Source organism: Scylla paramamosain, chromosome 1 (genome assembly GCF_035594125.1).
Source record: "Scylla paramamosain isolate STU-SP2022 chromosome 1, ASM3559412v1, whole genome shotgun sequence".
NCBI classification, from domain to species: Eukaryota; Metazoa; Arthropoda; class Malacostraca; order Decapoda; family Portunidae; genus Scylla; species Scylla paramamosain.
In genome coordinates this window covers 15,685,153-15,710,081 of record NC_087151.1, presented here as the reverse complement: position 1 = coordinate 15,710,081, position 24,929 = coordinate 15,685,153, and the positions used below count along the sequence as shown (strand labels likewise).

General features: G+C 36.6%; 1 protein-coding gene across 2 annotated transcripts in view; it reads right to left on the bottom strand.

Annotated features, from left to right (window-relative positions):
- Positions 1–24,929, bottom strand: part of LOC135101330 (dynein axonemal heavy chain 5-like) — a 152,559-nt gene that overhangs the window by 22,425 nt on the left and 105,205 nt on the right. For both annotated transcript variants that reach the window (XM_064005175.1, XM_064005183.1), the window contains 19 exons: positions 19,001–19,143; positions 18,263–18,397; positions 17,909–18,031; positions 17,635–17,752; positions 16,981–17,186; positions 16,671–16,834; positions 16,412–16,534; positions 16,137–16,329; positions 15,633–15,763; positions 15,220–15,368; positions 5,884–6,053; positions 5,510–5,736; positions 5,192–5,414; positions 4,041–4,239; positions 2,452–2,597; positions 2,116–2,331; positions 1,481–1,746; positions 864–1,032; positions 267–422 (listed from right to left, as the gene is read on the bottom strand). In XM_064005175.1, coding sequence (XP_063861245.1) covers positions 267–422; positions 864–1,032; positions 1,481–1,746; positions 2,116–2,331; positions 2,452–2,597; positions 4,041–4,239; positions 5,192–5,414; positions 5,510–5,736; positions 5,884–6,053; positions 15,220–15,368; positions 15,633–15,763; positions 16,137–16,329; positions 16,412–16,534; positions 16,671–16,834; positions 16,981–17,186; positions 17,635–17,752; positions 17,909–18,031; positions 18,263–18,397; positions 19,001–19,143 — 3,257 coding nt within the window. The remainder of the gene's footprint in view (positions 1–266; positions 423–863; positions 1,033–1,480; positions 1,747–2,115; positions 2,332–2,451; positions 2,598–4,040; positions 4,240–5,191; positions 5,415–5,509; positions 5,737–5,883; positions 6,054–15,219; positions 15,369–15,632; positions 15,764–16,136; positions 16,330–16,411; positions 16,535–16,670; positions 16,835–16,980; positions 17,187–17,634; positions 17,753–17,908; positions 18,032–18,262; positions 18,398–19,000; positions 19,144–24,929) is intronic.

Here is a 24,929-nt window from a genome sequence, read left to right as displayed (position 1 = left end):
CACACTAGTCCAAGAACACAAAAGGAAAAGTAATGGTGCTAAGACTAATGACCTTATACATATATAAAAGTAAATGAGGTAAAAAAGTTATGTCCATTATGAATTACTAAAGAAGGCTTGAATGACTCCTACACCACTGGAAGAGGAGTGGCTGGTTTCTGTTCTCCAAAACTTATGTATATTCCCTACTTATACAAGAATTAGGATATACAATTGTTACTCCTGCAGTCATAAATAATCAACTTGTATGGGGTAGTAAATTTCACCTGCAGCTCATTCATTGCCTCCCTGTTCTTGATCCATATCTTGCCTTGTCCTTGTGGATCAATCAGGAGAGGGTAGCATGATGCCTTGCTCACTATGAGACCATTCTGAATGCTGAGCTCATCATTTGGAAGCCCTTGAAGGTTCCACTCTGAGACCTGGCATTAGGAAAGACAGCACAATAAGAAACACACACATGCATGCACCCACACACACACACACACACACACACACACACACATTCTAAAAATGGGACAAATCTTGTCATAAGTTTCAAATAATGTGTTAAAGCAAAAAGGAGAAAATACATAAGCAAAACTAAATAAATAAAAAAGTGAAAATAAACAAAAAATAAACAAATAACTAAAGAAATAGATAAGTAGACATAAACATATAAGTAAATAAACAAATCAATAAATGAATGAGAAATAAATAAGTGCATATCACACAAACTAAACTTATTTTTAGCACTGAACAATTACACCACTAAGGACATAATGAAACTAGTCATGGCTATAGCACTCTGGTCCTGGCAGACACCAAACAAGGAGAGAATGTACTGCCTAGTAAACAGATCAGAACTGTGGTGAGGTGCATACTGTGGCATTGTCAATGAGCCAGTTAGTGATGTCCAGGTCAGTGGTGTAGGGGATGCTGCGGGAGTGGAAGAGGGAGCGCCACATCTTAATCATCTTAGTGCGGTACTCCTGGTTGAAGGGGCCCGCGTAGGACAGGAAAGCAGTGGTGAGCAGCACGTCTCCTACCAACCTATGGAAAGTGTCTTTTAGTATATTGAGATGGTTTGTTATTTTTTATTATCTCCCAAAATAATAACAATAATAATGTTAATAATAATAATAATTATAATAATAATAATAATAATAATAATAATAATAATAATAATAATAATAATAATATTTCATTTCTCATAGAGAACCACTTGTCTTGTGCTTGTCCAAAGTGTAAATGAAAAAAAAACACAAATTTTTAAGACTGAAAATATTATCAGTCATGCATATTCTACAATTTAACATGACAGAGAGAAAGATTCATCCTCATCTCCAACTTTAAACATACTTAATCACACATTGCCTACACCACACATTGCTGATTTCCTGTGTGCTGCCTTATTTTACATGTTGCATATTAATAAGCAAGAGTTCACTTGTGTTTACTGAGTGTTGAGGACTTACAAAGAAGAGTGAGTGGGATTCACCTGCCAAGTTGTTGTCTCAGGGACTTGCTCTGTTTGGTCCAGCGCACCTTCTCTCCTGCCAGTCCGTTAATGAGGGTGGCTGCTGCTTGCATCTTCCTGCGGCACACATTAGCAGCATCGATGAGCTTCTGTTTCTCCGCTAATGCTGCTTGGTACTGCCCACGCACCACATCCAGCTCCCTCTGCTTGTCATCTAGCTCAGCCTGTGCCTGCTCCAGGTCCCCCATGGCCAACCGCAGCCGGGCCTCCTGAAGTGCTAGATTGGACTGGGAGACAAAAGATCAACAATAAACATCTCTGTGTTCCAAAGGTGATTTTTAATTGTTACATTTCCTATATATCTCACTGTTTGAATGCCTATCTCAAACTTGTTTATTTTACCATTTGCAAACATCTAGAGGCAGCTTTGACTCTTGAATATGACAAAGAATAAGAAAATAAAGCATAACTAACTGCAAACCTTTTGACTCATCAGGCTTCCTGATAGGATAGCTAACCATTCATTCATGTTTTTGTGGAACTTAACTTATTAATATCATGTATTCTGAATGAGACATGAACTCCTGCCCTCATGTGGTAGTTTAAAAAAATGTAAAATTGGAAAATAAAAACACAATGTATTTTGTCACCATTACCTTGAGTGGCAGGACTTCCTTGTTGACACCAAAGAAGACAGCCATGGCCCGTGTCCAAGAGAGAAGGCCGGCCACATCTCCACATACTCGCTTGGCTGTGTCCATGTCATAGTCCTCCATGTCAAAGTACGGCTCCAGCAGCTCCACAACCTCATCATTGATTGTGTCCTTGGGGAAGTTTTGCAGTGACAGAAGGAAGGTTGTGCTGGCCATCATCTGAGGGAATTAAAAGGAGATCATTCCAAATATCTGTTCTGTGTATTATGATAAACAAATTTACCATGTTTAAATGTTCTTCCCTTCCCTTCCCTTTATCCACTAGTTGTTGACTCCTACCTTTAGGCTGTCAGACCAGGAGGGCTTGGGGCAGGCAGCAATGGGATCAGGTTTCACTGGCTGCAGGTGTCTTTGGAAGAGCAGCAGCACACAGTCCATGATGCGCATGATGAGATGTGGTGGCCGGCCCAGCTTACGAATGGTGGCTGAAAGTTGAAACCAAACCATTGCAAGTTGAACTCCATATTTTGAAATTAGCATTTAAAAAATAATGATTGAGGGGAGTAGGTAAAGGATGTCCTTAGTGCTGGGTTTAACAGTGCAAACTGTTCAGGGGTGCTGATACTCCTAAAGTCAACTTTCTGGTTCAAAAGTTCACAGGTTTTGGGGTTTCACTCTCCACAATGGTCACAAGCTATTATGATTCAAATGCAGATAACTTTGAAGATAGCAGAAATTAAGGCACTTTTCCTCATTTGATTACACAATAAACTGACAAAGTAAAAGTCTATCTCTTGCAAATATTAGTTTCTAATTCTATAATATCAAAGACAGATGAAAAATATGACAGCCTCAGTGTCTAAAACTTTCTGAGAAGCATGGTGCAAAATAATGAAATAATTTTCCAGGTGGAAAAACTGGACATAGTAAGCAGATATCTTATATTTTTTTTTATGTAGAAGGGACAATGGCCAAGGGCAACAAAAATCCAATAAAAAAAAAAAAAGCCCACTGAAATGCCAGTCCCATAAAAGGGTCAAAGCAGTAGTCAAAAATTGATGGATAAGTGTCTTGAAACCTCCCTCTTGAAGGAATTCAAGTCATAGGAAGGTGGAAATACAAAAGCAGGCAGGGAGTTCCAGAGTTTACCAGAGAAAGGGATGAATGAATGAGAGTGCTGGTTAACTCTTGCATTAGAGAGGTGGACAGAATAGGGTTGAGAGAAAGAAGAAAGTCTTGTGCAGCGAGGCTGCGGGAGGAGGGGAGGCATGCAATAGCAAGATCATAAGAGCAGTTAGCATGAAAACAGCAGTAGAAGACAGCTAGAGATGCAACATTGCAGCGGTGAGAGAGAGGTTGAAGACAGTCAGTTAGAGGAGAGGAGTTGATGAGACGAAAAACTTTTGATTCCATCCTGTCTAGAAGAGCAGTATGAGTGGAACCCCCCCCAGACATGTGAAGCATACTCCATACATGGACGGATAAGGCCCATGTACAGAGTTAGTAGCTGGGGGGGTGAGAAAAACTGGCGGAGACGTCTCAGAACACCTAACTTCATAGAAGCTGTTTTAGCTAGAGATGAGATGTGAAGTTTCCAGTTAAGATTATAAGTAAAGGACAGACCGAGGATGTTCAGTGTAGAAGAGGGGGACTGTTGAGTGTCATTGAAGAAGAGGGGATAGTTGTCTGAAAGGTTATGTCGAGATGACAGATGGAGGAATTGAGTTTTTGAGGCACTGAACAATACCAAGTTTGCTCTGCCCCAATCAGAAATTTTAGAAAGATCAGAAGTCAAGCATTTTGTGGCTTCCCTGCGTGAAATGTTTACCTCCTGAAGGGTTGGATGTCTATGACTGTAAGAAAATGATCAGCTGATGATCCATCACCAACACAAATAATCCTTATGATGCAACCAAGAGAGCAACTACCTATGTGAGCTGGCTTTATGGTGTTGAGAGCAGCCTCAGCCTCTTCCAGTGCAGGTCGAGCAGCTTCTAGTTTTTCCTCTGCCAGGGACTTGTCCTTTGCAATGTCATTGACAAGTGCCTGGGCCTTGTCCCGCACCTTCTCCACACCTTCCTTGATGGTCTCAGCCTCCTCAGCACGTCGGGTCACCTCTTCCAGTATCTGAAAATCACATGTGCCTTACTTTCCTCTCCTGTTTTCACACTCATCTTAACATTATCTGCAGTCATCCCTTAACATCAATGGGAGATTAGGTAACTGAAACATCCCTCAATGTTAAAAATCTATGTATATCTTCTACCATCTTAGAAATATGCCAGGACTATCATTTTCTTACACAAATAGGGAAAAATTCCATATGCATATCTACAAGTATTTCATTTTACATTTAAACTCTGAAAAACTAGGAAAAGATAATGAGCAAGATTGGCTCCCTCCTTCAGCGAACATGTTGCCATCACTGCCAACAGAACAACAAACATATTAGAAGCATGCCCACACACACACACACACATATACATACATTGTTGTGTTCTTCTATATAAAATAAAACATTTGCAGTACTTCAGGGATTTTAAATGGTGTAAACAGAGTGTACAGCATTGCGTGCTGATTAACAGGACCTTACAAGTATTGCTTACAGGTAAGTATTTACAGGTGAAGAGGGCTCGTGAATGTGCAGGTAACTGACTGTGCAGGTAACTGAGATGCCTCTGTTACCTTTGAAACAACACATCAGAAAAATCCTAAACCTTTATTCAGAAACCTATTGAACCATATGAAACCTTTTCTAGAAGTGAACCCAACATGTGTGAAACAAAATCCTATACATACATAGTAATAGTAAATGTTACATATTATCATAACACACACACAAACAATGATCTTGAACATGAAAAAAAGAGGGCTATCCTGTAGATATTTAAAATTCTGTAATTTGAAACCATGGTTGTCAGATGATTGCAATTATAGCTAAGCATATAAATATAACACCATTAAAGATGTCTAAAAATTCTGCTACATCTGTACGTTTAGATAGTGTCCAAATACAGATGTCAGAAAAGTAGGATACTGGTCTGCAAGTCATACCACAGGATAGCAAATTCTTACCCACCTTATGTGCTTTCTCAGAGGCAATTGCCAGCTCTGCTTCCATGACGGAGAGTTCTTCCCTCATCCGCTCCACTGCCACAGAAGCCTCCTGCAATTTATCCAAGCCTGAGGTCATCCTGGTGGCAGATTCTCCTATTTCTTCACGCTTTTCATTATAGATTTTCTTGTAGATGCTGATGAATGAGAGGAAGGACTTGGGAGTGACATGGGCTGCCCGTCTGTACCTAAAAGGTGAAGAAAAGGTGGGAGTGTAGTGAATCATAGGCAATAAATTGGAAGGTAACTAACTTCATCAACAGCAAGCATACATAAAACTTACCTCTGGAAATAGTCGCTGCAAAGTTGTGCCACATGATCATGAATGGTCCCCATGCCTTTCACTAAGCTGGTCTTCACCTCTGCAGTGCTAATGATCTTGTAGTCTTCCAAGAAGTGTTGAGCCACAGCCACCAGTGCCTCCTTGGGCCACGGCTGGAACCAGTCTATGGTGCATCCACTGATCAGGCCTGGAAACTTCATGGCACGGGTGCGGAATTTTTCCCCAACCTATGGAAGGACAGACCCGTCACTAGCAAACTAGATTAACTGCTGTCTACTGGAAGTGAATAATATTATATCAAACTTCTGTTTTAATTTCTGAATATATGAATAAATGTTGCCATGTGTATGCACACTCCAAGCCTCAGTACTGACAGGTGAGAAGCAGAGAACCACATGCAGGTTCTGGCGGGTGCGTGTGAGGAAGAAGTCCATCACATTCTCTGGGGTTGGTGGTCGGCGTGGGTGTTCCCGCTTCATGACAGGGATCAGCTCACTCACAATCTCACTCTGCTCGTCTCGGTTGAAGAGGTTGCTGATCATCCCTGAATGAGCGCAGTAAAGATTCTAAAGTCAATCTGAAGTGATTTTCACCACCATTTCAAATTACCTGAATTTTTAATAATCATAATATCACACCTATCCATCTATCTACTGTATTTGCTAGCATATTAGGTACACCTCTGAATAAGACACACCCCTATTTTACAAGGATGTTTTGAGGAAAAATTTTTCATCATGAAGTTTTTGAAAATAAATAGTAGTGTGTGTATTTACCTAGTTGTGGTTTATGGGAGGGGAGTAATCTCATAGTATCCCATCTCTATATCTATTCAGTTTGGTCTTAAAAGCATGGACAATTTTGGCATTGACGACATCTTCACTGAGTTCGTTCCATTTGTTCACACTTCTGTGAGGAAATCTATATTTCCTCACTCATCATATCTTCTACAGTTAACTTTCTTCAACTTCTTACTGTATCCCCTTGTACTCTGTGTCTAAATTTATAAAAAATTCTTTGTCCACACTTTCTATACCATTTATCATTCTATAGCTGTTCATTAAATCCCCTCTCTCTCTCTTCTCTTCTCTTTTCAAGGGTAGGAATTTCCAGCATTCTTAATCTCTTTTCATAGGTCAACTTACTCAACTCTGGAATCATCTTAGTGACTGCTCTTTGTATTCTTTCCAATTTTATAATATTCCTCTTTGTATGAGGAGACCACACCACTGCCACATGTTCCAATCTTGGTCTTATTGTGGAAATCAACAACCTTTATCATTCCTTCATCCAAATATGAGAATGCCATTCTTACTCTTTTCAACAAATTCATCATCTCTCCAGTAATTTTATCAATGTGTCTGTCCGGAGTCAAATTTTCAGTAACTGTTACTCCCAAATCAACTTCTTTTGATTTCTTTAACTTCACACCATCTATCTCATAATGATATTGTATTCTTTTCTTACTCTTACCAAACTCCATTACTTTACATTTACTTAAATTGAATTCCATCTGCCAAGATTTACTCCATCTATTTATCTTATTTAAATCATCTTGCAGTATCATACAATCATTTACATTTTCTACCCTTCTCATCAGCTTAGCATCATCTGCAAATAAGTTCATATGACTATCTATTTCTTCATTTATGTCATTCACATATATTACAAACATTATTAGTCCCAACACTGACCTCTGTGGGACACCACTAGTTACTAGTTAATTTTTTATCTTTCATAGCAATCTTCAGTGTGGTACTTTGTCAAACGCTTTCTTCAAATCTAAGTAGACGCCATCCACCCATCCTTCTCTCTCCTGCACAATATCGACTACCCTTGAATAAAAGGACAATAAGTTCAAGGAGCATGATCTTCCCTTCCTAAATCCAAATTGACAATTTACTAAAACTTTATCTCTTTTCAAGTGTTCCATCCATCTTTCCTTTATTGTTCTTTCACATAATTTTTCTACAACACTAGTCAAGGACACTGGTCTATAATTTAGTGGATTTTCCTTGTTTCTTCCTTTGTATATTGGTGTAATATTTGCTCTCTTCCAATCTTTTGGTACTCTTCCCTGTGATAGTGATGTCACCACTAGACTGTTTATTTTATCACCCAGTTGTGTGTGTGTGTGTGTGTGTGTGTGTGTGTATTTATCTAGTTGTATTTACCTAGTTGTAATTTACAAGGCCTAAGCAATGCTCATGTTGTCCTGCATCCATACTTGTCCAGTTTTTCCTTAAAGTTGTGCACACTCATTGCTGATACTGCATCCTCACTTAGTTTGTTCCAAACTTCTATATTTCTTTGTGGGAAACTATATCTCTTTATGTTACTCAAGCATTATTTTCTTAGATTTTTGCTGTGGCTTCATGTGTATCTGGTATCTTCTACTTCTCTTAGTTTTCATTATCAATTTCTTCCACTCAATTCCACAATTTAGAAATCAGTATTAAGTCTCTCCTTTCTCTTCTTTGTTCCAATGTTGGCAGATTCATTTCCTTTAACCTGTCTTCATATGTTAATTCTTCCAGTTCTGGAACCATCTTCTTTATCATCCTTTGTATCCTTTCTATTTTTTTGACATGTTTCTTCTTGTGGGGAGACCACACTGAATGAGCATATTCCAGCTTTGGTCTAATCATAGTGGTAATTATATCTTTCTCATCATATCTTTATCCATGTAGTGGAATGCTGTTCCAACATTTCTCATCATTTTATATATATCTCTGAATATCTTTTCTACATGTTTCTCCAACTGTTAACTATCCTGTATTATCACTCCCAGATCTTTCTCTTCTTGTACTTTTATTATTTCTTCATTTCCCATTTTATATGTCCATTTAGGTCTCTCTTCACTTTTTCCTATTTCCATTACATGACATTTTTCACATTAAATTCCATCTCCCATTTCTTACTCCAGTTCCAGATTTTATTCAAATCCTCTTGTAGAATTTCAGTCTCTGTTGTTTCTTGTATGTCTGTAATTTTGGATCATCTGCAAACGAACTTATGTAACTCTTTACTCCTTCAGCATATCATTTATGTAAATCAGGAGAAGTATTGGTGCTAGCACTGATCCTTGTGGTACTCCAATATCTAGTTTTCTGCATTTTGATCTTATGTCTTTTACTACCATTCTCATTTCTCTCCTGTTTAAGTAACTTTCCATCCAGTTTTTTATTTTTCCCTTTAATCCTCCAATATTTTCTAGCTTCCATGATAGCCTGTTTAGGGGAACTTTGTCGAGTTTTTTAAAAAATCTAAATACATACAGTCTACCCATCCACCCCTCTCCTGTGTTATAGCAATCACTCTCAAAAAGAAGCTCATCAAATTTGTTACACATGATCACTTTTGCCTAAAGCCATACTGTTTTTCTGCTATTATATCATCTTTTTGTAGAAAAATTTTCCACTGCTTCTTTATCACTTTTTCACAGACCTTATATACTATGCTGGTCATTGATACTGGTCAATAGTTTAGTGGTTCTTCTTTCTTTCCACTTTTATAAACTGGCACTATGTCTGCTCTCTTCCATTACTTAGGCACTCTTCCAGTTGATAATGACCACTTTATTATGTCAAATACTGGTTCAATTAACTGTTTCCTGCACTCTTTTAAAATGAAACCTGATACTTCATCTGGTCCTGTTGCTTTTCTCTCTTCCAGTTCCTCCATTTTATAAGCCTCTTTGAATACTGTAATTTCCAACATTTGCTTTTTTTGTCTTCTCATCTTGTGGTTCTTTAAATTGTGATTTTTTTTCTGAGAAAACATGCTGAAACTTTTTGTTTACCAATTAACTCATGTCTTTTGGGTCTTCATATGTTTCATTTCCATCCTCCAACCTTTCAAGTTTTTCTTTTAGTTAAATTTTTCTATTTATGAATATGTACAACAATTTTGGTTCATCCTTGCACTTTTTAATTATATCTTTTCATATCTTTTCTCTTCCTCTCTCCTTATTTTCACATAATCATTTCTTCCTATCTTAGAGTCTTCTTTATTTTTTTTATTTCTTTTAATTTTTATTCATGCTTTGTCTCTTTTTTTTCTTTGCTCTTGCACATCTTGCGTTGAACCACACCTGTTTTCCCTTTTCTTTAGATTTGTATAGTGGAACATTTATTCACTCTTGTCTCATATAGTTCCATAAAAATATCATACTTATCTTGCACATCATTTGCTCTTTTCAGCTTTCCCCAGTCTATTTCTTCATAGAATCTCTTAAGATCATCTATATTCACTTTCCCGTAGTTTCTCCTGTTTCTTTGTATGATTCATCCTCTTCACTGACATCATTATCAGTCTTTATTTCTATAATTACATGGTCACCTTTTCCCATGGGGCACACATATCTTAATTCTTTGGTTAGGTTAATTCCTTTCGTTAATATTAGAGCAATGTCTTGTTGGTTCATCATCTCCCCTATATCTTGTATTTTCGGTCACCCATTGCATCATTGTGTTTTCCATAGTCGGCTTGAGATATCTTTCTCCCCATGCAGTTCACTTCCTCATGCCTTGAACGTTTCCCAATTTATTTCTTTGCAATTGAAGTCACCAACCAATAGTACTCTTTTATTACTTTTGATTAATTTACTCAATCACTCGATAGTATCTTATTTTATTTTCTCATAGTCTTCCTTGTTTCTAGAATTTGTTTTGGGTGGTACCTAGGTTATTATTATTGTCAGTACTTCTCCATTATTATCTTCCAAGTTAACACACTATTTATGCTTTTCCTTCCCCATGTTTCACTATTTTTGTCTTCACCCCATTTCTTGTAATCATCATTACACCTCCCCCCTCCTTTGCCAATCCTGTCTCTTCTCCACATATTGTAGTTATTGTTAATGACAATCTGATTTGCTTCTTTTAGTTTTGTTTCCATTAAACACACCACCTTTGAATTCTTTTCTTTTAGTCTTGTAATTAGAGTGTTCTGTGTAGCAGGCTGTCTATGTTGGTGTACATTGCAATTTGCCCTTCATTTTTACTATGTTCCTCTATTTTATTTTCAATTATTTCTTTACCTTTATGTACCATTTCTTTACTGTCTCCCAAAACTCTCCAAAAAAAATAATTTTTTTCTTTTGTTCTTGATGAATTTTTCTCTTTAGCCTCTTCAAACATTTCTTTCAGTTTTTTCCATTTTTCATTCCTGTTCCTAATGTATATATCCCTGCAATCTTTTCCTTCTCTTAGTTTGGATGTTCTTTCTAATATCTCTTATGCTGCTTGTTGTGATTTTAGTCTTATTTTGCCCTCCAGATAGGGGCCAAGTCTAATGACTCTTTCCACTTCTTCCTCCTTTATCATTTAGTTTCTTCAACAAATCCTTCACTGTTTTTGTTTCTTCTTTATCTCTCTTTTCAATTTGTATGTTATTCTCCTTTATTCCATACACTATAACACTTTTCTTCTTATCTGCTGTATCTCTTACCAAATCTTCATTGTTTTTCAATACCTTTACCACTTCTTTTTCAACATTTTTTTTTCCTTTCAGTTGCTTTTCAGTTATTTCCTTAAAGTCTAAATTTGCTTTTTCATTTTCAATTTTCCAGCCTTCCATTTCATCCATGACTCCCTCTCTCACCCTTTCCTTACCTTTCACTAACTCTGCTTTCAAATCTTTATTTTCTTTCATCACTTTCTCCATGTTGTTTTGTAATTCCTAATTTTCTTAAATATTTTGTTGTTCTATCACTCTCATCTCTTCCAGTTCTGATTTCAGCTTGAAAATACCTATATCTTTTCCTAAATGCTTTTCCAACTTAACTGGAAGGGATTTTACCACTACCAGCACTATTTTCATTTCCTTCTTTGGTGTTCTGCATTGGTTTTCACTTTTCTCAATCTCATTTTTAAAAACCCTATCTCACTTTCATTTCAGTCTTTGTCATTAAATCCATTAAAGTTCACTTCACTTCTTGGTGAAATTGAATCTGGAAATGAATAGGCCATTTTTGTTTTGAATTTATGACCAATCTGCTAGAGCCATGAATCTACAACTCTCACTGTTTCCTCACCTATGGGACCACACAGACCCTACAAACCACCTCTCTAAGCCTTATTGGTGATGCTGTCCTCTTCCAAGTCCAGTTAATGGTGTGAATCTCCCATGTGTGTGTGTGTGTGTGTGTGTGTGTGTGTGTGTGTGTGTGTGTGTATTTACCTAGTTGTATTTACCTAGTTGTATAATACAGGGTCCGAGCCAAAGCTCAATTAGTCCTGTCTCCATACCCGAATTTGTCCAATTTCTCTTTAAACATGTGCACACTCTTTGCCGCAACTACCTCTTCTTTTAAGTTATTCCATATTTCAACCGTTCGATGCGGAAAGCTGTATTTCTTAATATCTCCCAAACAAAGACTCTTCTTTAATTTCTTCATATGTCCCCTTGTACGTCTATCTCCTTCCTCCACTTTTACAACTAGGTCATTTCTGTCTATCTTCTCCATGCCATTTACTAATTTGAACATTGTTATCAGGTCTCCTCTTTCCCTTCTTTCTTGCAGTGTTGGTAATCCAATTTCTTCCAGTCTTTCCTCGTAACTTAGGTCTTCCAATTCAGGTATCATTTTCGTAGCTGTTCTTTGTATTCTTTCCAATTTCCTTATATCTTTCTTTTTGTGTGGAGACCATACCACTGCTGCGTATTCCAGTTTGGGACGTATCATGTGTGTTATGATTTTCTTCATCATTTCTTTGTCTAGGTAATTAAATGCCACCCTGATATTTGCTAGCAAATTATATGTAGAGCCAAATATTCCATTGATGTGTTTTTCTGGTGAAAGCGTGTCTTGAATTATTACTCCCAAGTCTTTTTCTTCTTTGCTCTTTGGTATTGTGATACCTCCCATCTTATACTCCCATGAAGGTCTCCTTTTACTTCTTCCCATCTCCATTACATGGCACTTCTTTATATTGAATTCTAATTTCCATCGTTTACTCCATTCATAAATTCTATCAATATCCCTCTGTAGTTCCTCACAATCCTCTTGGTTCTTTATTACTTTCATCAATTTTGCATCATCTGCAAACATATTAATGTAGCTATTTAAACCCACCGTCATATCGTTTATACAGACCTGAAACATTATAGGTGCCAACACAGACCCTTGTGGTACTCTGCTTGTTACTTCGCACCAACTTGATTTATTATCTCTGATTACTGTACTCATTTCCCTACCTTGGAGATAATCCTTCATCCACTTAAGTATTTTTCCTTTTAGCCCTCCTCGATGTTCCAGTTTCCATATGAGTCTTTTATGTGGAACTGTATCAAAAGCTTTTTTCAGATCTAAATAGACAGCATCAACCCAACCATCTCTCTCTTGTAGTTTATCTATTACAGTGAGTTTGTTACGCAAGATCTCTCTTTCCTGAAACCGAATTGTTTTTCTGTTATTATATTTTCTTGTTCAAGATATTGCACCCATCTGTTTTTAATGACTATTTCACAGAGTTTACTTACAATACTCGTGAGTGAGACTGGTCTGTAATTCAGTGGTTCCATTTTATTACTTCCTTTGTGTAACAGTACTATATTTGCTCTCTTCCATTCCTTTGGTACTTTTCCTTCCTTTAAAGAACTGTTAATTATCTCCCATATTGGTTCTTCCAATTCCTCTCTACATTCTTTCAATATCCATCCATTTACTTCGTCTGGCCCCATCGCCTTCCTAGTATCTAGCTCTTCCAGTAGTCTTTTAATTTCTTTTCTTTCCACTTGTATGTTTGCTATTCCTTTCTGTTGTTCCTCATCTCCCAGTGATGCAAAGGCAGTTTCTCTTGTAAATACAGACTTAAAGCTTTTATTCAGTATCTCAGCCATCTCTTGTGTGGTTTCATAAATTTCTCCATTTTCCTTCAGCTTTGTAATAGTATCTCTATGCTTTATTTTTCCATTTACATATCTATGGAAAAGTTTGGGTTCTTCTTTACGAGACTTCGTATTTTTCCCATTGGAATCAATGTAAAATGGATTAATCTGTTCCAGCTCACAAATTATACACTATGTAACAAAATTTCACTTTTGTTTTGTCCATGGCCCCAATTCATAATTTTCCAGTTATTTCCATCCAAACAAAATAGAAAAAAGTTATTTTTATCCAAAAACTTTGCTTTTGTGGTTAGAACAATGAATTTACATTTTTGCCTTACTTCATTATAGTATGGGTTATATTGGGTTTTATGTCAAGTAAAGACCTTTGCAAAATCTCAATTGCTTATCTAATTGCTTTTGAAATGTTGCAAATAGGTTAAAACAATGAAAGAAAGAATATAAAGTGCTCTAAAAGATTTTTTATTTTAATAAGATCATTCTTGAACTGACTAGATCTAGCTAGAAATTTCTCATATTTAGAAGAATTTGCTTACATTTCAGAAATCTTTTCAAATCTTCCAGAATGTTCTATCAGACACTTTTAGAAGTTTCAAAACATTTTAGAACATTCTATTCAATGTAAACATTTCCAGAATATTCTAGAACTTTCTAGAATACAGTATGTAGAAATATGTAGAAGTATCAAGAATTTTCTAGAATCTATAAGAATTTTCTAGAATGATTCAGAATATTTCAAAGTAGGTTTAAGAATATTTTAGAAAGACTGAGAATATTCTGGAAAACAATCTAGAAAGACTAAGAATATTCTAGAATATGCTTGACAATATAAAAGTAAGGGTTTGCAGACCACCAATCAGTTCTGCTTTGGCTGCCTGAGAAGACATATCACAAGAGGTGAAATGGCATCAAGAGGCTGCAATCATTCTCCAGATGCATTCTGCTCTCTCTCTCTCTCTCTCTCTCTCTCTCTCTCTCTCTCTCTCTCTCTCTCTCTCTCTCTATATATATATATATATATATATATATATATATATATATATATATATATATATATATATATATATTTATTTAGTTTTTAGTGCCCTAAAAGCTTCATATTTGTACAGACAGACATAATAAAGTATTTAAAGAGAGAGAGAGAGAGAGAGAGAGAGAGAGAGAGAGAGAGAGAGAGAGAGAGAGAGAGAGAGAGAGAGAGAGAGAGAGAGAGAGAGAGAGAGAGAGAGAGAGAGAGAGAGAGAGAGAGAGAATTTTATCATTAGTAAGAATATTTGTGTTTAGTGTACTACTGCTTCTACTCCACACCTATAGGCCTAGGCTTACAGGCCTAGGGATCTGTACTATGGCTGCATTAGATGCACAATAATATTAGATAATTTTTTTCAAGAAAAAGTGTCTAGTGTGCCAGTAAATATGGCATCTATACCTAATATTTGTTTGTAGAAATTACTGAAGTGGTAGGACACTGATCACTAATGGTTCTAAAGGTAACAAGGGTGAGCTGTACACCTTGTTTTTTTTTATGTAGGAAGGGAAATGAAAAAAAAAAAAAAAAAAAAAAAAAAAAAAAAAAATATATATATATATATATATATATATATATATATATATATATATATATATATATATATATATATATATATATATATATATATATATAAAGGTCCACTGAGATGTCAGTCCCTAAAGAAGAGCTGAAAGTTTTAACCAAAATTAGAGAAGTGTCTTGAAACTTCCCTCTTAAAAGAATTGTGTACTTGCCAAAACTAGTGCCAAATTCATGCTAGCTGAATTAGTGATAATTTAACTGTAAACACTTTCATTATTTTCATCATCTAAGAGACAAGAATCACCTGAGGAGAGCACATTGTTGAGGTATTCAAGGAAGGCTTCCTCCTTCACCTCCTGGTCAGTGAAAATGAAGGTGGTACCCTTGCCCTGGATTCCACAGGTCCGGTATAGCACCTTCAAGTCCTCCAGCAGATTGGCCGTGTTGTATGATCTAATATGGTCAGCATGAAGTAATTGATAAAAAAATTCCTAAAGTTATAGATAACATATGTTCAGAAAATGAAAAGTATTACTTGTTGAAATTAATGATCACAGTCAATGCTGGTCAATATGATACTATCACATACACTTAACACTAGACAGCTAAACTAAAAGCAGTCAAATACATAGGCAAGACTGAGGAGACAGATGAATATACAAACATTTATGGCATTTTTCACAAAGGGACTGAAGGAGAACAACAATGAAAACCTACCTAGTGAGAGCAATCTGGAATGTCTTGTATCCAGCAATGAAAGAGGCAAGTTTGGTAAGTGACTGCTTGCCTGAGCCTCCCACACCCACCAACAGGGCGTTGCCTCCAGGGTTGCGGATGATCCGGGATATCTGTGGGGAGGTGGAGGAGAGGTAAATAGTGGTTTGTTCTGTAATGCTGTCTGCCATACTCCCTTACTTTGATGGCCTTTACTCTAAAGTTACACTTGAAATATTGTTGCATATTCTGTTCTATTTACATAATATCATTATGTATGAAACAAATTATGATTAACTTGAAATATTGTTGCACATTCTGTTCTTTGTACATAATATCATAATGCATTAAACATAAATTGTGATTAAAGTAAATTTATCTAAAGGTGATAGCAATACAGTTTCAATGCTCACCTCAATCTCCTAATTGCCAGACACTAACAACATATGGTAAATACAGACAACAGTGGCATTCAAACACAAAGCCTCCACCTTCAGCCAGACTCACCCTGGTGAGATGGATCATGGCATCAGTGAAGAACACAAGGTCCATGCCAGCCCCTCGCACCATCTCATTGTACTGTGAGAGGAACATCTGCAAGCGGTCCTCCAAGGCAGAGAATGAGGGGATGGGCTCATACACCTTAGGCATCTCCATGTCCATGTCCTCACCCTCATCTCCGGTAGGCTCAGGGGCATCCCTGCAACATGTGTACAGTGACAGTCACATGAAATCAATGAAAACTTGTACACAATGAAAAATTGTTTACACACTTGTCTTACCTGAGGAAGTCAACAAAGAAGCTTGTATGGGCAATCTTCTTGGTGACCTGAGGACCCAGATCTTGCTGTGCCAGGTTCACCAGGGACTCTTCAAACCATTTGACATCTTTAGGTGAAGTGAACCTGAGACAAGGAGGCAATTCAACAGCTGCTCTACTCAAATATCAAGAAAACACCATATATAACAAATTAAGCAGCATCAAATATGGCTTCAGTGATCTATTATTAAGGTTAAAGAGAATAAGTGGCAACAACAGACCTGTCTGCAATAACCCGGCAACACTCATGTCGCCACAGGGACAGGAGGGTGTCAGTGGAGATCACCACATTAGGTGTTGCTCCCAACATTCCTTGCCAGATGCGAGACAAGTCCCGGAGGTTGAAGACATAATGGAACTTTGCAGGGGTTGGCAGCAGCTTATTCTTTAAAGAGAGAAAGAAGTTTTGCTCAGTATCAAGGCTTTGATAATAATATGGAGAACTGAGGTGGATTAAAATTATTTTCAACTTTCTAACACATTTTTTTATCTATGGTGGAATAATCTTTCCTATCCTGCTGAAATACAGACCTTGGTGTGTGCCCATAGGCGTCGTGTGAGGGGTACCAGCAGGTCCACCATTGCACGCACTTCACTGTTAAACCCTCGCTTGGTGCTGAAGTGGCCCCTTGCGATAACTCCAAATATCTTGTTGATGGAAGTCTCCGAGGGAATGGTGGAGTTGTAGATACAGAAGTGACGCTTAAGACGAGATGGAATATCATTGCGACCTCCACCTGCAGAAATGTAATATATACTTTTAGGTGGTATTTGATAAATCTTTGTACTATTATCTAATAGCTAGAATTTTTTCATCTTGCCTTTTTTGCCCTACAGGATATGGTACAGACAATTTCTGGTCTCTTGAAGGAGGAAACACACAAAGATTCACATATAAAACAGGAGTACAGAAGGGTGGGATTGCTAGCCTTCTTCTCCTCACAGAAAACAGTCACAAGTCATTGACTTACATCCTGCAGTCATTCACTGCTAAATGAATAGGAGCTACAGCATGAGAAAAGACACATCACAAACTTTGCCTTCACCTGGCCCATAATTCTAGCGAACCAGGATTTCTTGACTGTTAGCCAAGAGTACCAACTCCTACATCACTGGAACACTGGTAACTAAATTTTGTTAGATGTATGTGTTTTTTTTCAGATCAAACTTTATTCTCTTCCATACCAGGATGTCCCATTGCTGCCACAAACTGTAGATCCACAATGTTCACAAAGTCTCCAGGCTTCTCCAGGCTGTAGAAACCTCCCATCTCCATGGTTTGTCGGACTATTTCATTGGTTGGCTTTGAAAGAAAGTTAAGGAGTAGTATGATCTAACATGTTTGAAAGTCAATATATTATGCCAAAGGTATGGAACAGAATATGGCACTTATTTTGACATGAAAAATTTATAAGGATAACATTATTCAGCTTGTTAAGTAGAGAGTGACAGTGATTACCTGATCTCCCCAGCTGTTGATGTGTGGCATGTTGAGATCATCAATAAAGACAGTCATCTTCTTCCCTGCTGGAGGTCCATATGTGCTGCCCATCCTCTTGTCAACATAGCTCTCAATCGTACGCTATGAGGATGGGAATGGTAAAACAGATGTCTAAATGAAACATCCTCTTATTAACACAAAATCCAAGATATATTTTCTAAAAAATCATGTTTAATTTAGCTTCTAAAATGGAGTCTTTAAGTTATAGTTAGTTTAAACTTAAAGTATTCAGCATGAGGAACAAACAACATATTTCATTCTATTATTTTTTATGAAAGTTCTCTAAAAATAAGAGGAATTAATTCCCCTTACCTGAAAATAAAGTGGTGTTGAGGCTGAGGAGAAATTGAAGTTGCGACATAAGTGATCCTCTGGATTATATTTTTTCATGAAGGCATTGATGGTGACTGTCTTGGCAGAACCTGGTTCACCTATTAGCAATACACCCTGCAGATAAAAAAAATACACATTACATGCTACCATTCATGGATAAAATCCATGCAAATGAACTAAATTAAAATACCCTTTATAAAATGACAGATCTATATTTCTATTTAAGCAATTTGATACCTGCCCTTTAAAAACTCCTCAAGAGGATGGCCAAGACAGTTTCTATCTGCTCCTGGTAAGGAAAAAACTACTAAAAAGTATTAGTACTGTTTAATTATGCATTTGAGGTATCCTGCACAATTTTGAGTCCTGTACAGTGCAATGAGTTGTGGGGTTAGCAACAACCCAGTCATGCCCAGATTAAGTATACTATTTCTTTGCCTTGTATTCAGTTAAGTTGGTTTTGGGGTATGCCATACATGATGGGATGTACACCCTATGTCATTTTGTTGCTGCTGACCTGTCTTATTGATCACAAGCAATACCCTATTGTTTGGATTATTATGTCCCTATCTCAGTTATTCACTCTCCACTTATCATACACATCACACACTTAAGTACAGACTGGCACTTGACTATTTATAATCAGTTGCATGGTAATCGTACAGTTACCTCACATACAAGTCAACATGGGAAAAATATCCATCACACTGGCCTTACCTTTCCCTGCTGGGCAATGATGTGGATGAGGAAGTCCATCCTGACATTGTCAACATTTGGTACCAAGAAGGAGGTATAGTCAGGAGTGCCAGCTTCTGGGTACACAAATTCACTCACACGTGTCTCCCAGTGTTGCCACCACCCTGTCGATCAGGTGGATGCATTTATCTTTTATTAAAAAGTAAGATAAGGATAAATTTTTCACATTAAATTGTACAAAAATGTACCTAATACACAAGTTTCAAGCGCACACACACACACACACACACACACACACACACACACACACACACACACACACACACACACACACTGCAAGGATCTGTGTTGGCACCTATTATGTTTCAAATATATGTAAATGATATGACAGAAGATCTAAATAGTTATATAAACCATTTTGCTGATGATTAAAAAATAATTAATATAATAAAGGAAGAAAATGACTGAAAGGAGTTACAAAAGCATACTGACATGATACATGAATGGAGCCAAAGATGGAAATTTGAATTTAATGTCAGAAAATGCTGCATGTTGGAAATAGAAAAAAACAGAGACATTCATGGAATTATAAAATGGGAGGAGAAATAATAACAAAAAGTAATGAAGAAAAGATTTGGAAGGACACACTATCATCTGAAAGGCACATAAACGGAATATTCAGATCAATATATAGCTTGTTAACAAACATTAGGGTGGCATTTAACTATTTAGATAAAGAAATGATGAAGAAAATTATAACAAGCATGATACAACCTAAATTGGAATATGTAGCAGTAGTTTGGACTCCACATAGAAAAAAAAATATATGGAAACTGGAAAGAATACAGAGGATAGTGACAAAGATGGAAAGATGGTACCAGAATTTAAAGGCTTAAGCTATGAAGAAAGACTTGAAGACATAGGATTACCAGCACTACAAGAGAGAAGAGAAAGAAGAGACTTGATAACAATGTACAAATTAATAAACAATATAGAAAGAATAGACAGAAAAGATGGAGGAGGAAGCGAGATGGACAAGGGGGCATGAAAAGAAAATAAAGGAGAGTGGATGTTCAAGTGACATCAAGAAATACAGCTTCTCATATCAAACTATTGAAATCTGGAATGATTTGAAGGAAGAGGTGGTTGTGGCAAACAGTGTACACATGTTTAAAGAGAAACTGGATAAATATGGTTAAGGAGACAGGATAAAATGAGCTTTGGCTCATGCCATGTTCAATACAACTAGGTAAAACTAGGTAAATACACACACACACACACACACGAGACTGCATGGGAGAAAGATTTCTGAAGCTGACTATGGAAAACACAATGATGCAATGGGTGACTTGGAATACAAGATATAAGGGAGATGACAAACCAACAAGACATGACCTAATATTACTAAAAGGAATCAACCTAACTAAAGAATTAAGGTAAGTGTGCCCCATGGGAAAAAAAGTGACCATGTAATGACAGAAATAGAGACTGATGATGTCAGTGAAGAAGATAAATCATACAAAGAAAACTGGAGAAACTATAGGAAAACAAATATAGATGATCTTAAAAGATTCTATGAAGAAATGGACTGGAGAAAGCTGAAAAGAGCAAATGATGTGCAAGATAAGTATGACATTTTTGTGGATATATATGAAAAATGAGTGAATAAATATGTCCCACTATACAAACCTAAAGAAAAAGGAAAACAGGCGTGGTTCACCCAAGATATGCAAGAACAAAGAAAATAGAGACAAAGCATGGATAAAAACTAAAAGATATCGAGACCAAAAAATAAAAAAGACTAAGATAACAAGAAATGAATATGTGAAAATAAGGAGAGAGGAAAAGAAAGGATATGAAAAAGATATAGTTGAAAAGTGCAAGGGCAAACCAAAACTGTTCTGCAAATTCATAAATGGAAAAATTAAATTAAAGAAAAACTAGGAAGATTGAAGAATGGATATGAAACATATGAAGACCCAAAAGACATGAGTGAATTGCTAAACAAAAAATTTCAAAAAGTTTTCACAGAAGAATCAAAATTTAAAGAACCACAAGATGAGAAAACAAAAAAAGCAAATGTGGGAAATTACAGTAATCAAAGAAGTTCATAAAATGATGGAGGAACTGGAAGAAAGAAAAGCAACAGGACCAGATGGAGTATCAGGATTCATTTTAAAAGAGTACAGGAAACAATTAACTGAACCAGTATATGACATAATAAATTACCCATCAACTGGAAGAATGCCTAAGGAATGGAAGAGAGCAGGCATAGTGTCAATTTATAAAAGTGGAAAGAAAGAAGAACCACGAACCTATTGACCAGCATCAACGACCAGCTGAGTATATAAGGTCTGTGAAAAAGTGATAAAGGAGCAGAGGACAAAATTTCTACAAAAACATGATATAATAACAGAAAAACAGTATGACTTTATGACAAAAAGTGATCATGAGTAACAAATCTGATGACCTTCTATTTGAGAGTGACTGATATAACACAGAAGAGGAGTAGATGGGTAGACTGTATATATTTAGATTTAAAAAAAAAACTTTCGACAAAGTTCCCCAAAACAAGCTACTATGGAAGCTAGAAAATGTAGGAGGATTAAATTGAAAAATAATAAACTGGATGGAAAGCTACTTAAAGGGAAGAGGAAAGAAAACGGTAGTAAAATATATAAAACTGAAATGAAGAAAAGTAGATAGTGGAGTAACACAAGGATCAGTGCTAGCACCAATACTTTTCTTGATCTACATAAATGATGTGCCTGAAGAAGTAAAGAGTTACATGAGTTTGTTTGCAGACAATGTAAACTTACAAAGACATATAAGAAACAACACAGACTGTGAATTTCTTCTAGATGATTTAAATAAAATCTGGGACAAGAGTAAGAAATGGGAGATAGAATTTAATGTGAAAAAAATGTCATGTATTGGAAATAGGAACAAGTGGAGACCAAAATGGACATATAAAATGGGAAATTAAGAAATAATAAAAGTACAATAGAAAGATCTGGGAGTGATAATGCACGATAGTCAACAGTCGGAGAAGCATGTAGAAGAGATATTCAGAGATACATATAAAATGGTGAGAAATATTGGAACAGCATTCCACTACATTGATAAAGATATGATGAGAAAGATAATTACCACTATGATTAGACCAAAGCTGGGATATGCTCAATCACTGTGGTCTCCCCATAAGAAAAAACATGTCAAAAAACTAGAAAGGATACAGAGAATGGCAACAAAGATGGTTCCAGAACTGGAAGAATTAACACGTGAAGACAGGTTAAAGGATATGAATCTGCCAACATTGGAACAAAAAAAGAGAAATGAGAGATTTAATACTGATATATAAATTGTGGAATGAAGTGGAAGAAATTGATAATGAAAAACTACTAAGAGAAATACCAATATTACATGAGGACACAGCAAAAAATTAAGAAGAGGAAGATGCTTAAGTAACATAAAGAAATATAGTTTCCCACTGAGAAATATAGAAGTTTGGAACAAGCTAAGTGAGGAGGTAATATCAGCAGCAAGTGTACACAACTTTAGGAAAAAGCTGGACAAATGTATATATGGAGATGAGACCACATGAGTGTAGCTCAGGCCCTGTAAATTACAACTAGGTAATTATACAGAGAGAGAGAGAGAGAGAGAGAGAGAGAGAGAGAGAGAGAGAGAGAGAGAGAGAGAGAGAGAGAGAGAGAGAGAGAGAGAGAGAGAGAGAGAGAGAGAGAGAGAGAGAGAGAGAGAGAGAGAGAGAGAGAGAGAGGGAAAATTGTGTCATTGGCCATTGTTGGGGTCATTTACTGGCTGTCACACAGCCACAATTCATCTCCCAAACATGTGGTTGACCATGTCAGCCAAATCTCCCATGTTTTAAGACCTAGGATGTTCATAAAATAAAGCAAGCATTTGATAATTTTGAAATATGCTGTAATTTGCAAAGTTTCATGAAATAAAATGAGTGTACGATAGGCTTAAATGTATCTGTATCCTAAAACATGTAACAAAAAAACTGAGGTGTTTTTTTTTCAGGCGGTAGAGCGGATTAGTGACATTTCAATCAATTTTGATGGGAAAAATTTATTTGGAGAGAGAGAGAGAGAGAGAGAGAGAGAGAGAGAGAGAGATGAGAGAGAGAGAGAGAGAGAGAGAGAGAGAGAGAGAACTTTAGTGCAAAATAAAAATTGTGTACACTACAATGACTGTTTTCAAGACAGAAGATGGCAGGAACTTTCAATTACTCATTATTTTGAGGTTGGTGTTTATTTACAATAATATTTTGCATAAAATTTTAAGGTGATTGTTTTTTGTATCTGATGTGTAGAACGACACAGTTTTTTTGGATGATTCAAGTGCTGTCATATGTGCCGAAATATAGGGTACTTCATGTTTTCTTTTACTATATTTTCTTTTATATAAAATTTAGGTTATTTTAATCTAATTCTATGCTTACATCACTTCATAAACACACATACACACAAAAAGAAAGGTTATTTTTGGACCTGGAATGGATTAATCTTTTTACATTAATGAATGAATGAATGAATTGAATGGGATAAATTCCTTGCTAATTCAAACATTTACAATTCGAACAGCCAAAAAAAAAACAATTTAGTTCAAATCACAGGGTACTACTGTACCTATATATATTTTTGCAAGCTGGCTGGTGAATAGGCCCCTCACCATTTGATAGACTGAGTCATATCTCTAAACACTCTCAGTAAATGAGGCAAGTAATTTGTCCTCATCTGGCTTCCCTCACAGCGTCCCACGTACAGGCATCCTTTGTCTTGTGGGCAGATTTGAGAGCGGTTGCTGGACCATCTTAAGTCTGTCTGTTGCTGTTTCCTTATGTGTGTGGGGAATGTTCTTGTCAAATGCAGCTAGTCCGAGGGTTCACTGCTGCTGAGTGTCTGAGGGCTAGAGGATTTTATAGTATTTGCCAGGTTACAGCTGTCTGCTTTCTGGATTCCACCAGTGTTGTTGAGGGGTGTGAATCCATCTTTGGAAGACTGCATATAGGCTGTTCTCTGACAAGTGTATTATATCCTGTTGGGTGTGGCTGGCCAGCCTGTGAGCACTTGTCCACAGGGTATTATACCCTCATTTCTGTGTGTCATCTTCACTGTCTGAGCTCCCTAGCATGTGGCTGAGTTCTTTCTCAGCTTGTGAAATAAGTTATTGTTCATTATATCTCCTTCCCTGTTGGTGGGTGAAACAGGGTGGTGGCCTACTTGGGTTTGATAGCTTTTGGCGACAAGCAGGTGTCTGGAATCATCTTGTTTAAGCCCTGTAATAGGTTACGAGGAAGATAGCCTAGGGAGAAGCTGACCTGAGGTAGGGGCAGCTGTAAGAGGCCTGGATCTGGTCATAACAAGTGTAATAACAAAATGTAGAAAAGATTGATAAAAAAATTTGGTGGATTTCCTAGAAAATGAAGATGTTATATCTAAAACCAATTTGGGTTCACAAGAAGATCACATGTAACCAACTTAATATGTTTCTATTCAAGAGTGATTGATATAGTGCATAAGAGAGATGGTTGAGCAGATGGCCTTTTACTTAGATTTGAAGAAGGCTTTTGACAAGCTGCAACACAGGAAACTGATATGGAAGATGGGAAATGAAACTATAAAGAGAGCAGCAGAAGAAAACATGACAAGCTGCAACACAGGAAACAGATATGGAAGATGGGAAATGAAACTAAAAAGAGAGCAGCAGAAGAAAACAATCTGGGAATAAGTTCGATGGAAAATATCACCAGAGAAGCATATTAACAAAGTAATAGAAGTTCTGAACCTATTGAGAAACACATGGATGGCATTTGTATATTTGGATGAGGAAATTATGAAGAAAATAAGTCATAATGATCTGACAGAGGTTGGAGTATGTTACATAAGAAGAAGCATAAAAAAGCTGGAAAGAGTACAAAGAG